The sequence below is a fragment of the Platalea leucorodia genome (assembly GCF_965183815.1).
Source record: "Platalea leucorodia genome assembly, chromosome: 3".
NCBI lineage: Eukaryota > Metazoa > Chordata > Aves > Pelecaniformes > Threskiornithidae > Platalea > Platalea leucorodia.
The window spans coordinates 24929964-24944645 of record NC_138825.1 but is presented as its reverse complement, the minus strand read 5'-3'; the positions used below and the strand labels follow the sequence as shown (position 1 = coordinate 24944645).

Sequence of the window (14682 nt, the reverse complement as noted above, 5' to 3'; positions counted from 1 at the left end):
GGGATAATGATTTTTGCCATGCTGTCCCTCTGCCGCTGTTTACTTTCCTTTGGGAACTGCTCAAACTCCCTGTTGGTTGTTCCCATCTATCATGCTATTTGTACTGCATGGAGTGTGTTAACATAGTGCAAGTGTTGTACACTGATTGGTCACTAAACATCTGTGTACATATATTAATGGATAATACTCATCAAGCATTTAAATTTTTATAATTTTGTTGTATACTAGGTTTTGGGAGGTAAAGACCTGGTGGGGAAAGGCAATTCTCACAGCATCATAGCTGCTCCCATGAAGATCCTCTGTAACAACACTATTGAGGTTTGCAGGTGCAAGGCCATGAGAAAAATAATCCAAGAATAACAGCATGAGAACTATAACAGCAAATACTTCCAGAGAGGGTCTGGAATACACTGCCTCAATGGTTTCAGGGTCCTTAGCTTTAGTAACATTAAGGCATTCAGGTACTTTAGGCACTGTGCAACATCATAGCAGTACAACAAACTGAGACAGATTAAATATTTTGTTATATAATACAAAGGTAACTGGTAAATTACCAATATCATTAATATCGCCATAATTTTCTCTAACAAGTCTCTCAGAAATGTTCAGTCATTTCTGAAACATGTTTAATTCTCAAAAACTGTTGTGTTCTTTTTAAATTGTCAGAACTAAATGTAAAACACTTACCTTCTTCTGCATCTTTGAAGATAACATCCCATGGAATTTTCATTCTCCATTCTCAAGCCTTCAACACAAGACAGGCTAGGAACTTTAAGGGACTTCAGCATTCCTCTCACCACTTCTGTTGGCATCTGCAGGTGGCATGTCTTCCCCCAGCAGACATTGCTTTTATGCACTAGCTTGATTCTTAACATTCCCTATTTGAATTCTGATTGAAGAGCGTACTGAAAGCACTGTGCTCAATCAAGATTATGAGCAGCCTTCTAATAGAAATCTAATTAATAGATGGTCTGTGTTTCCTTCTATTTATTTATAAATATAGTAAATATTAAACTAAAAAGATTAGATGAACAACATTCTGATGTATATATGCAAAAGCCAACTTCTTTATAGAGGTAGCTTTTTTTTTTTCTTTTTACCAGAAAATGCTGTATTCTGCTGTCAAAATTCCACAGTTTGCCAAGGGAATGACTAGGCTGTAAGGAAGTTTTCTGATACAGTATCTCCAAATAGGCAGAGTTACCAGATGTATAATTTTCCCTTTACAAAAATACCAGATGAACCACATTGCTGAAAAGTAAGAACCTTGGATGATATGTCAACAACAGAAGTTACAAAAAGTAAAAATAAAAAAGCCCAAACTAACCTGAAAATAACAAACATTGATTTCTACATTCACGAGCAACAAAGAGTTCTGAGTATAACCCTGCAACTTTGTGTTGTGAAACTCCCTAAGGACATATAGTTAATTAAGGATTCTCTTTATGTCAAACTTGCATTCAAATGCATCACAACATCCAGGGGACTACAGATTTGGATTCATTTTGTGCTAATGCAGTCATCTGACACAGGTAGGAAGATAAGAATTTCCTCCAACTCTCTCCTCTGGAGAAGAAGTAATACCTGATTCTTCCTGTACTAGAACTTAATTTCAGATATCCAGATGCAACTAAAAATGACCCTGCACTTAATCTAAACCACCTGGAGGGTAAATAGGGCTTAATGAGGAAACTACTTGAGGGGAATAAGCCTGACACTGTCTCCTTTCTTTCCCCCTCAAGTCCTCTGAGAATTGGAAGTGTATCAGATAATAACAAGAACTTTAACTCCTCTTAAAGAGAGAAAAGCTGTTTGTGATCTGGTAATATTAGTATTTCATGCCTTGGACTAACCAATTGCAAAACAAATTCCTCTTTAAGGCTTCTTCCAAGGAGACACTGGGACTTAAATAACTTGAGGCAAAGCAACTTGTCTTTGCAGGAAAACATGTTGCCTGAGCATCACAGAATTGGGACAGAGCCCTCAATTTCTAAAATCATATTTGATCCCCATATGCAGTTTGCTGGGAACAAATACTGCTCTGGAAAATATACCTGTGTAGATCTGAATGGTGAAAAGACCCAGCAAAGCTCCTTCATGTATTTTAACACGTACTTTCAAAGAGAAAGATTGTCAGAAAAATAAACAGTTGAATTAGAAAATGGAGGCTAACTGATACAGATATTCCTCTTGCATACATTGTTAAAACATGGTCAAACTATGGAAAAATCCATTATCAGTATCCTCCTCTATTGGCAGAAAATCTAAACTATCTCCTGCTGATCTACATTTCACACTTGCAATTCCACAGTGACCTTTTCAATCAGTTTATGATAGTATTTCCTTCTCTTCCAATTTGGCTATTGATAAATGTTGACTATGCGCAGACTGTTTACCAAGACCTCGCCATGCTAGTATTTAAAAATCCCAAAATAAGTATCATTGGCAGTATCAGAACTAAACAGCAATGAAAAACCAGGACATACATTAAGAAACATTTATATTGGATTTAAAAGTCAGGAATTTAAAGAAGTTTGTACCATTAGAACATTCTCTCTTGCTTTTATGTATTACAATGTAGTCTTTATGGATGTATTGTTGTTTTTACTGTAAGAGGATAAATATTCCCTCCCCCCAACAAAACCCACAGCAACTTTAAATCTTTTGCAAGCTATTTAAGATGACCTGGCCCCATTAGAAACCAGTCTAGAACTAAATAAATCTTATTATAACAAGGAAATAACCAATAAGCTCTCAGGCTGTTCACTTTAATTCCTATGAGGTATACATATTTGTAAAAACAGTTGGATGGAAAGTTATATGATATCGTAAAGAAATACAATGAATGGCAGACCTATTTGGTGGAAAAACAGCGTACATAAAATAGTAAGACAGTCAGAGACATATACATGTGAAATTTGAAAGATTTGGAACAGGACAAAAAAGGAGCTAAGCCTGGGGATATCTATAGAATATTCAGCATTAGATCAGCTGGTGTCTCTAAAGTGTTGGAATAACAAGTTCATGACAGAGAAAGTGTTAAGTTACATGTTATTTAAACACTTTCCATGTCATCAACCTGCTATCTCAACATACCATATGCTATAGTAGGGCACTGATAAGATAACAACACATCAAGCAGAGTTTCACAATATACATTGGGGATGGCGGTGTAAAAATATAGAAATACAACATGCATTAAGCAAAAAATTGCTTGCTCTTATAGTGGTATCCTTTGCCCTGTCCAGGGGCTCTACTTATGCAGAAGGATTTCTGCGCTTCAAAAAGTGTGTATCTCACGAGCCCATCCCTCAGAGGTGTAATATCTCTTACTTAAAAAAGAAGAAAAAAGAAAAAATGCCATGGAGATATGTTAGGTTCAAACGTAGACCTTTCAGGTCCCATGTAGTTAAGTTACAGCTGAAAAAGATAGTGATATAATGAATCCAACTCTTTGATCAAACAAAATAACCCCCACATTATCAAATTATAGATACCTCTGCAATATGCCCTGACATGCTTAAATATTTATTCAGGTTTTTTAAGCTTCAATTCTCTCTAATTCTACCTCATTTAGAAACAGATATCTAACTAAATAAAGTAAATAAATACTACATTTTTACAGAAGTGTTGCCAAAATCTGTGAATTCTTTTTTTTCGTAATATTCTATATCTGATGGGCTTTTTTTTAAGTGGGTCTTGGCATTATGTAGTTGAGTATCCCTACTTTCAAATAAAAACAGGTCATGGCTGGAATGACTCGGCCAGCCAGACAAGCAAAATCTCCCCCATCTCCTCTTCCTTCATAACAGACATTATTTTGACATCTAGCCATCTTTAAAGTGCAAGGTGACTGCGCTGTTTGGGAAATTATATGTTCGTCTATTAAAGACTCATATTCCTACCAGAAGCTTGAGGTTTCATTTATAATAATGAATTTAAATAAAGATTTTTCAACTGAGAGCTGTATACACAGAAATTACAAAAATATCAGTGTGGTCACTACGACAAACTCTTGTTAGGCAACAATCTTCAAAAGCTATTCACTTATGTGACTTACAGATCTGAGGTCTAAAATCTGTTTCCCAAGCTTCCCAAACTGACAGCTTAACGTACTGCTGAGCGGGCCACCAGTTCAAGCAATGGGTGCAACTATTTTGATGTTTATATGCAGCCCTTCTAGGTAAATTCCACCTCCAATTTTTACGTTTTAATCCCTGCCTCTTTAACAGACATTGCAGCAAAGGATGAAATACAGTTGTTCATTATGTCAAGAAAATACCAATTAGCCATCAGACAATTCAATAAGCTTTGTGTAAATCTAGTGAACAGATGATGTCTTATATAAGTTCAATGAATTAATGCTTAATTTCCTTCCTGCATACCCCCAAAACAGCCAGCATAAATGTCAATTGCTACAGCTCTGACTTCTGGGGGGGAACACTATTTATTTAGCATTGCAAAGCAAAGTTTCAGCAACAGTGAACAAACGTAATGAAATTTTCTGGGTTCCATTCCCCAATGATTCTCTCACCACCACCCGGCTCTCCTGAGTTGAACTAACATAGCAGCCACTTTAAGTCAACTCTTATAATTGCTTCCAATTTGCCTGTTTTGCTTTTGGCAATTAGCAAACTGAAATGTTATCATGAAAGAGTCCATCTCATTTATAAGGCCAGGTTTTCCCTCCACTAAAATATGCAGGCACTCTGTTCTTTATTACCAGCAGGAGATAAATGGCTGGTTTTCGTTGCTGAAGAATATATAATGGTTAAAAAGTCACTTTTTTCCTCCAGCTCTACATAAATCACAGAACTAGTCAATATTTAATAATGCTTGCCTTGGTCTGGAGTCCCTTGATCACCCCTGTCATGTGTAATAGCTCCCTCTCCGATATCTTTGACATAAAAGCCCAGCTTTACTGCAATACTAACATGTAGAGGGTCATTACGGATCGACATTTACCTTAATCTGTGACTGCCAACCATGAACCGATAAATTCCAGCAGATTCCACTGGGAGAAATCAGTAAACTTCTCAGTGGAAAGAACTGAAGGAAAATTCTGCCGAGAACAGAATACATTTTCTACAAGGGCTGCTCTGCAAATGGGTTCTGACTTTTGAAAGTTCTCTAGCTGCACAGCTTTGCAACATTTAATACCGTTTTGATGGTTTGAGAGACGGGATGACAACCGAGGATGACATGACTTAGAAAGCAAGCAGAAATTTTCTCTGCAAAAACAATGCAAGATTAAACACAAGGGGAATATGGCTTTTGCATTATTCACCCTGCTGCCTTGGCGGAAATGGCTGTGCTGTCATGGGTCCAGCCAAAATGTTGCTCCTTTTTTTCAAATTGATCATCACTCCTTCTCCTCATAATCTTACAAGTGCTTCACAGCAGAATACATCAAAGCCTTCATTGCATAAAAAAGGGACACAACAGCCTTTGTGAGGGGTCAGCCGAGACTGCCTACCACACATTACACTCTTCAATGAATGTGTTTCTCCAAACAGCGCACAAACAAGTTCATTTATATACTACTTGGTAAAGGACAGCAATTACAGCGTGTATGTTCTCTTTAGCACCGATACTGGAAACAACAAATCGTTCTCATTCTGAGCAGAAGAAAAAAGGCAAGTTATGAAGCCATCAGTGATTCAATTCTCTATCTGTTACTGCATTTATAATACTGATTAAATTTGCGTACAGTACATAGAAGGATTAAATGTCATCCAAACATTATTTTCAAGCACAATTTTGTATTATACTCATAAGAAAACATTTTTATAGTTGCCTGATGTCAATCATGCTATTTAAAGTGCACTAAAAATTAATGACAACATTGTTAGGTGTAATTTATAAACATTATTTGTGTACAATATTTTATTATTTATTATACCTTAGAGCATGCTTAATAGCTCAAATTGTCATATTAAATGCTCACACGCATTTTGTGAACATTCATTTTTATTCACTGCCCAAGTATTTTACATTTTTATAATAATTAGAGGACACAGCATTTTACTTTCAACTGAAAAATATGTACTTTGTGTAATACATTTGGAAAAAATGTCCATTTACGTTCTCTAGTGCCTTATAAAGTCTTTCACTCTCTAACTCTACGGCTCTGATTTGGCAACATTTTCACCCAAGACCACTTAGCTATGTTTAGGTTTAAAAGACATAAGAAACAAACAAACAAACAAAACCAACCACAACATAAACCAATGGAAAAATGGAAACAAACCATCAGCCCACAATACAATAAGGTTTAACAGATAATTGTTACTTTTCAGGCTTTTGTATCATATGGTGAGTCTGTTATATAGAAATAAAAAGTCGGGTTTCTTTTCCTTTTTTCTTTTCAGGAATAAGTGTTTGATTTCATTGCATACTTTTTTAGGTAGCTGCCTGTTTGTAAGCCTTACTTCTTTACTGTGGCTTATATAAATTTCAAATATACCCACAATCAACCATATTATGAACAGCTCTCATGAATGGCTCCCACTTATATAAGCAAACCAACTGAAATTTTCTGAGTGTAGCTTCCTTATCTGAGTGAAGGCTGTGAGATAAGACTCCACGTGTATATCTAGAGACTAAATGAGTGCAGAGGGCTTATCTTTATTTGCCAATTTATGTGTTTGCACAAATGTAAAGCATCATAAATCAAAGCAGCAGTTCTTAAAGAATAAAATTGATAATTCTAAAATAATCAATGGAGTGGCAAAAAAAGGCAGAAAAATATAGTACTAAAGGAATTTTTTTAAAAAATTGAAATGGAATATCAATGCTATCATTAGACTTATTATAAAGGAAAAAAAAATACCTTGATCAGCATAGAAGAGACCAGTGACAAGGACTGTGTAGGTCAATTTTCCATTAGGTTTATTTGGGGGAAGCCATTTTAATTGAACTTCTTTGGATCCATCAATAGTGGCAAATATATCAACTGTTCCCCTGGGGGAAGCTTCCATGGTCCGAGCTTCTACCTGTAAGTTCAACCATGAGATTGAGATTTGTCGCCATAGTTTACAAACAGAGAAGGAATGAGAAATGCAAAATTTTGAGAAAAGTTATTTCTTTAGGAAAAAACGTAACTAACACTGCAGGTGTCCTAATTTTTAGGCATTTTACTTTCCTTTCATCAAATTTGTTTGAAGCTGTCCAGCAACTAATATACTTTGTATGGAGATCCCTGTAAGGAACAAGAAATAAATAGTGGAAAAGAATGAAAGATTCATTTCTTGAAAACACTATTGCACCTCGTGCTGATGAATGATCTCAGCTTAGTGTTAGGGGAGGAAGCAGCAATAGAAGACCACAGATTTTTTAGTTTCTGCATTTTAAAAGGTAACTGTAAGGAACATGCATTTAAATGCTGTAGTAAATTACTATAGATATTTGATACAGAAAAAAATATCCTTTGCAGAATATCAGTTGCTCCCTGGATTAACTTCTAATTTCATCTAACAAATTTAAGTTGCAATAAAAAGTAGATCTTTAAGAGAAAACAAAATATGATAAAAGAGCTGGATAATGTAATGAATATGAAAGATTTTTTTATATAAATAAACACTCATTCAATACTATAGAAATTTAGTATTTAAATTTCACAACTTGTAGTAAACATTCAGTGCTACGGAAGAAAATAATTTGTTATTACGTTATTTATGGCAACAAGTTTGTTTCTCATACATTATTTATTTGGTGTTTTCTAAGGTATCAGATAGTTTCACACCTTTCTTAAGTGCCTCTCAGCTGCAAGTTCATGGGAGTGCTAATAAATGCTATTTTTAATCTGCCACACCTGCTCTGTCATCAAAATAACCAAACATACTTTCTCTGTCCTTGAAACATAACGTTTTACTTTTAGCATGTAAAATTTGGAAAGCTTATTGTTTACAAGTGCCAAGCAATATCTTTGATGTGCATCAATATCTCTACATGTGCTTCTATATTCATACATCTTATTATATTTAAAATAGGTGAGCAGTTGCAGTAAAGTCAACAGGATAAAGTACATGCTTAAAGATAAATAAAAAGCTTCACGGATTTATTGGATCAGTGCCACATTGATTATTTGGATATTTCAGTCAAAAACACCCTTATGGAAGAATTTGACTGAACAGTGCTTTCTAAACTAAAATAATTTCCTGTAAAGTTGTGCTGCTAAATGCAGGTACTCCGATCTTACCACATCAGAAACATGGAGAAATGAATACCTACTATTTTTTCTACTGAAGAGGATTAATATATTCTTAAAACAGTATCATTTTGTAGCATTCAAAAATATTGAAACACTGTACATGTGGTATCCTCTACAGCTACACCTCCTGCAGTGTATTTTGAAAATAGTATTTTGTGTAAGAAAATGTACATTCTGTATATAAACATATGGCACAGAAAACCTGTTTCATATTTCTTTTTCTAAACATTACTTTATACATAATTCTATGGTATTTTCAGATGTGTTTATTAATAGCTTAATAGAAAATATTCTACTGTCATATAAGTAACACTAAATCATAGGACAGGAATAATAATAATAATAATATTTGGAAAACATTGGCATCCATCTAAGTTTAAAAGAACAGTACTAACATAACATAAACTAAAAACCTGAAATTTAAGTTTAATAGCAGTGGGTTGAGATGGCAAATATTCAGTGTTGACCATTTCCATTTATTTACAAGATATTTCCAAGAGCTAGCACATTTCAAAACCAGCAGAATTTCAGATCTCCTGAATTCCTCCAAAGAAATCTATTAAAGGTTACACTATTTCTTGATAATACATATGTTTATTCCTTTTTAAGCAACAAAGCCCAATTAGAACAGACACAAAAGCAATACCTTGACTTTACTAGAAAGAGATGAAAATTTAGCATTTCTTAATTTACATGTTACCAATTTGTATCTCACTTGAAAATAAATCAGTCACTGAAAAAAAAAAGTTAAACAAAAACTATCTAACCCAAATAAAAAAGTTATTGAAACACAGTAACTGTTAATGCTCTCATAACTGATTAAGATCTTCAGAGCCACCTTCAGAAACATAAGCTGGAGAAATCCCGTATTTAGGATGGTCACATAGCATTCGTTCATCGATTAGGGCACATTAAGCACAAGATCAGCAACAAAAATAGCTGGAAACATATCAGTTTACTGCTGAGAGATGTTTCTTGTATTATTTCGAGCAGAGGCAAAACATTTGGTTGTCTTTTTTTTTTTTTTTTAAGTGTTGGATTTGTTCTGTAGCTGATACAAAAATCTTTCAAAAAATCAAATGAAGATGCAGTGCTTTAACTTCCTGGCAGCACTTAGGTGAGCCTAAATAAAGATGTTGCACTTCAATTCCTGTGATTAGAGATGGATCACTGGCTTTGGAAAACAGTTTGTGTACTGATCATGGGATGCAGATGAGTATCAGCTACAGCGACCCCTACTTTGAATTGTTTCAAAAGTCAAGTTACAAGTCTGCAGTTCAGTGGAGATGTGAAAAAAGGCTACTGAAAATATTTTTTAAAACCCTAACTACTGCCGTTCTGTTCTGTCCTTTTGATACCTATTTGATAGGACAGAATTACTGAAAACATCCATATTTCATCTGTATGCAAAGTCTGGTAACCACTTGTCTTGAACATCACCACTAATACAATGGATTAGGTTATTCCACCTTGAATACCTTAAAACAAGGTTTGCTTTTGGAGTATATGTGAAGTTGTAAAAAATGTACAAGAAAAACTGGCAGAAAGCCATTCAAGCTTTTAAGGGTAAATATCCTTCAAAGTAGAGCAAGCTATAAAATGTTTAACGGTTATAAAGTCAGGTCTTCTTCTACAGATAGACGATGTTACCAGCATTTGGAAGAAAGCAATCTTGGAAGGCATATTGGAAATGTGACTAACGAATTATATCATAAAAATAAAACCTGAAAGTTCTTTCCAGAGGACAATATAGTGATATTATAAATTACATTGCAAAAACAAGCAGAACAACATGAAAAACTCTCACATCTTCCTTTTTTTCTTTCTTTTCTTGTTAACAAAATCAAAAGTGCACACATAATGCTGAATTAAACAAAAAATTAAATCTCAGAACTAACACAGGTTTCATTCTCAATTATGCTTGAAAACAAACTCAAGCATGGTAGATATTATTCCAGTTATTCATCAGCTACAGTATTATGAAATCATACTGGATTTATCAGTTCAGCTATACGTCTAAAAACCTTTAACAAAATAAAAAAGCCTCAGAAGGCTTGTTTTTCACATGTCAAATTTAATATTGCTCTATTCTCAAATCCTGAAGAAATGGGGTGCTGTACAAGGCTGTTAAAATATGTCCAGTATAATATTTCGATCACATACTTGCATTCAAAAGATATTTACGAATCACTATATTTTCTTTGCTCCTGTTGCCACTTCTGGCTTCTGCAATTCTCAAATTAACTTCAGTCCTTTCAGTCAGGCAGCTAGAAATTTGCTCATTACTGAAACAGTAACTCTTTCTTTATATACATCCTTATAAATCTGGCTAAAGCACATCTGCACCTTTCAAACATATTAACTCTAATTTCAATAATGTGTGTTTCAGCCTCAAATTTTGCCTTTCTTCCCTGTACCTATGTTCTACTTTGGAACGGTGCCTAACAATGACCTATCAAATCTTTAGCAGCTCTTAAACAGGATTTTTTTTAAATGTCACATTTTGCCAGATGGGTTAGTACTGACCAGAGTGAATCGTCACCATTTACTCTGATATTCACTGCCATCTGACATTTATTACACTCCCAGAATGCAAATTAAGGTACTCACCAATGGACCCAAAGCACAACCTTTTGCAGTACATGCCTGGACTCTGAAGGAATGCAGACTCCAAGGAGCAAGTCCATAAGCATAACAACTTAGCTGTGATGAATTTTGCATCAGAACACCATCCATATATAATCCATAGCTAGTAATAATACCTATAAAACAATGTGATAGCACTCACTTAATATCTAAAGAGGTACAGAGTTTAGAAGAAAACTAATGCTACCGACATTAGGGCGGTAGTAGTAGTATTTCAAACAGTTTACAGTTAAGCAGGTAAGTGTTTAGCAGGACTGTGTATCCAACACTTAGAAGAAACATACTCTCCCATCTTTAACTGTTGAAAACCTCGCAAGTGGATTGCATCTTTTGAAAACAAGTACACTGTTCCAAAGATTACCCCTTAACAAACTTGTTTCTGAATAGCAGCTAACATCACCTTGGAATGAGGAAACCTGAGGTGATTCTGTTCCACAGCCTACTCTGCATATGGCTATCGAAACAAGAACTGGAAAGGCACACAAAACCATCTCATATCTTAACAGCTTTAGACTTCGAAAAAAAATAGTGATCTACAATATAACTGAAATGTTGAGGGACAACTCAGGCCAGTGCTACAACTACAATAAATCGGACACACAAAACACCTTATTGATACTCATTCTTGTTGATAATTATCTCAGACTTTCTGCATTTTGCCAACAAGCTTGATACTTCATTAATTCAGGTCTTGTTTGTTTGTTTGTTTTGAAAACAGTTTTACCCACTTTTCTAAACAAAATGACAAAATAGTATGGATTGCAGTTTCCTTCTCAGTATGCTGTAGAAAAAGTCCTGAAGTAAACTATTCCTTACCTGTTCAATCTAAAGAAAGAAAACATATTTGCAAACTCAAAACAAACATTAGCAAGACTTTTAGATAGAGGAGAGAACAGTCCTTCTAGTGTAATTGGCTAATATTAACTCAAAAATTGCAGGTGATTGCTTATCTCATTTATAAGGAAATCTAAATCTCTGTTCTTCCAAAGGTGCAGGATAGGACAGTATGAATCCTGTACAGACTATACATACACGTTGCTTTGAATGTAATGAACTAAAGACTGAATTTTACAGATTTGCTTAGACTTTGGAAGTTAAGCTTGCAAAGGAATCCTTTTTCTCAGGGCTATTCCTCCATCTTTCTCACTTCTGAATATTGTCCTTTTTTAAAAGCTATTTAAGTGTGAAATCTTAAGGCCAATAAATGCAAAGCTATAGGATTCATTAGAAGTGAGTTCAGTTCAGAGGGTGTTCTCTAATCTTCCCATTATAGAAAACATCTTCGTATTGTAAAATATAGCTCAGTTCATCTTTCCTTCCCTTAAAACCAAGTCGTTTGAAACTACATCAAGGAAGATTCTGTTTGAAACTGAGAAAAGATTTTCCCCTCTACTGAATGGAGAAATGCTTCGTAAATAAAAGTGTGTATGCAACTGTTAGAGCTGAGCTTTGAAGAGTTATACTTCAGAAGATTTATACGCTAAAGCAATGCAGAGCTGAGTATGGTGAAGTGATTCACAGACTCCTTGATTCTTTTCTCTTCTAGAAAAGTGAGAGGCTAAACTCAAGTCAGACAGCAGAGACATGTGTGTGGGAGGAAGTCCTGGTAAATCTCACACTATCAATCCTACCACATTTGACAGGCTTCCTAAAGCAAAAATCCCTTGGGGTTCTGTGTCTAGTTGCTTGTAAAGCAAGGGCATTAATGGTTGATATCTGTCCTACATTAAGTAAATAAATTTTATATATATATTAAAAAATATTATATTTATCTCAGAGGAAAAATGTGAACTCTGGCATTAAGGATGTGTTTTACAGGGGAAAAAAAAAAAAACACGGAAGTACTTTAAGTACCTATACCAGTAGCACCAACCCTTTAAAGCAATGCACAAATCATTATTAATTCCTTTGATATTTATGGTAACAGCATGAATCATAATGAGATCATTCGATATTAACGTGGGTGTCATATGTACCTCTATAGGATCCCCACTGTAACTCAGTATTAATTAACTGGACCATTATTTTAAAGTGTTCCTAAAACCATAGCGCTATGCAGCATCTACACATGGAGGAGCAGCTTGCTGGTCAACACTGTGCGCTTTTGTTAGTCCTCCCAGTACTGTCAGAGAACAATCATCTCTCATCGTTCTCTCTTGATTTTACTTCCGCCTTTGCCTTATATAACTCTCATGGAGAAAATTACAGAATGAAAAGAAAGGAAAAAAGTACACTTCAGAACAAAAGGGCTAATAGTCTGACTTGGAGATGTGAAGCCGTCTTTCTAAATTAGGCAATAATTGTTTTTAGTCAGGGATAAATAACTTAGCCTCTCTATTTCACCAGTATATGTTTCCAAAGCACACTGAGAAAAAGTTCAAAGTCAGCCCAAAGTTTATGTACTTCTCAAGACTTGCTAGGTATTCCTGAAGTTTACCACACATGAAATATTGAAGAGTATAGCACATTTTTGCAATTTACAAGGCTTCGTGAGTGACACATGGTCACCATGAAAAAGATGCAGTTTCTTCATAATTATTAAGTCGAGGTAGCTAGATTAAATCTTAGTTTCACTGAAGACAAAATCTCTAGTGACTATAGTACAATTACGTTTCACTTTTGAAAAGAAATCCAACAATGCAAATTAAGCTTAAACTGAAGAAAGTTCTTCCCTTTTTCTTCCTCCTCTTCCCCTGCTGCATGAGGCCATATAATCTGTCAATGATATTCCAGACATTAAAGATGAAAAGAGGTTTCGAATCCAAAGTGCTACAAGCACTTTACTCTTAAGGTACAAGTCAAATCTTAAGCAAACATACTTTTACCTACATCAGTTTCACTGACTACAAACACAAGTCGTCTCTCACAAGCACAAGGATTTGCAGGAACAAGTACTGGATTAGTCCACTGAATAATTTTATAAATTGGCTTTTACGATACCTAATATTTCCCATACCAATTCCATATAGCCTTGGAAGATACAGTCCAGACCAAGACTTGATTTTATCCGTGACCTGTATGCAAGTAAAGTGAAGTTTCTGAGAAGTGAAAATCTAAGGAAAATTTTCCATGGTGAAAAGAAAGGTCACTTTTTATGTGAATGGATTTTAAAAGACCAGACCTCAAACTATATGGCAAGACTATAATGGATATACTCTGAAGAAGATATATTTTTTTATTGAGGCCACTAGAATAGTGAAGGCTCAAAATAGAGCATCTGATGCCATGTGTCATTTCACAAGCCTCTCCATATCTTGCCCTCAACTAAATGGTCAATATAGCTTATATTACACTATCTACACATGTGACATGTATGTCATAGAAATAGAGAATGCTGTAAAGTGGCATACCTCTGGGCCATGTCCCATCAGCCATTTTATTGTTGGTTTGAAAATAAGACAAAAGAAACTGTGCATATTACAAATATATTCACCATATCATCTTCCAAATGTCTTTTTTCTACACCTGGTACATAAATGACATTTCTGAAGCAACTTTCAACAAAGAATTAGGTGTACCATTTCCCATTTTCTATGAAATGAAAATTTTTCACAAAATAATGTAAATTGGCCTTACATTCAACGAAAAATGGAGCCCAGAAATTCAATATCTGTGTTCAGATAATGTTAGCCTTTGACAGCTAGATAGTCCCTTATCTCAAAGCTTGACTCCCCCCATTGTGCCATCTTTATGAAGAAGCCAAGTAGCCTTTAATCCTATTTGCCACCTTTGGCCTCAAGGGTAGCATATTAATCCCTCTTAAGTTTTTCTAATTGGTGGCAAGCAGCGGGACTCCATATATATCGAGATACCATAGTAAAGTC

The 14682-nt window shown here is 34.9% G+C and overlaps 1 protein-coding gene across 1 annotated transcript in view; it reads right to left on the bottom strand.

The window, feature by feature from the left end:
* Nucleotides 1–14682, bottom strand: part of USH2A (usherin) — a gene marked incomplete at its 3' end in the record, with an annotated part of 389347 nt that overhangs the window by 170315 nt on the left and 204350 nt on the right. The window contains exons 35-36 of the mRNA XM_082305924.1: nt 10823–10974; nt 6833–6995 (exon numbers count right to left, since the gene is read on the bottom strand). Of these exons, the coding sequence (XP_082162050.1) occupies nt 6833–6995; nt 10823–10974 (315 nt within the window). The remainder of the gene's footprint in view (nt 1–6832; nt 6996–10822; nt 10975–14682) is intronic.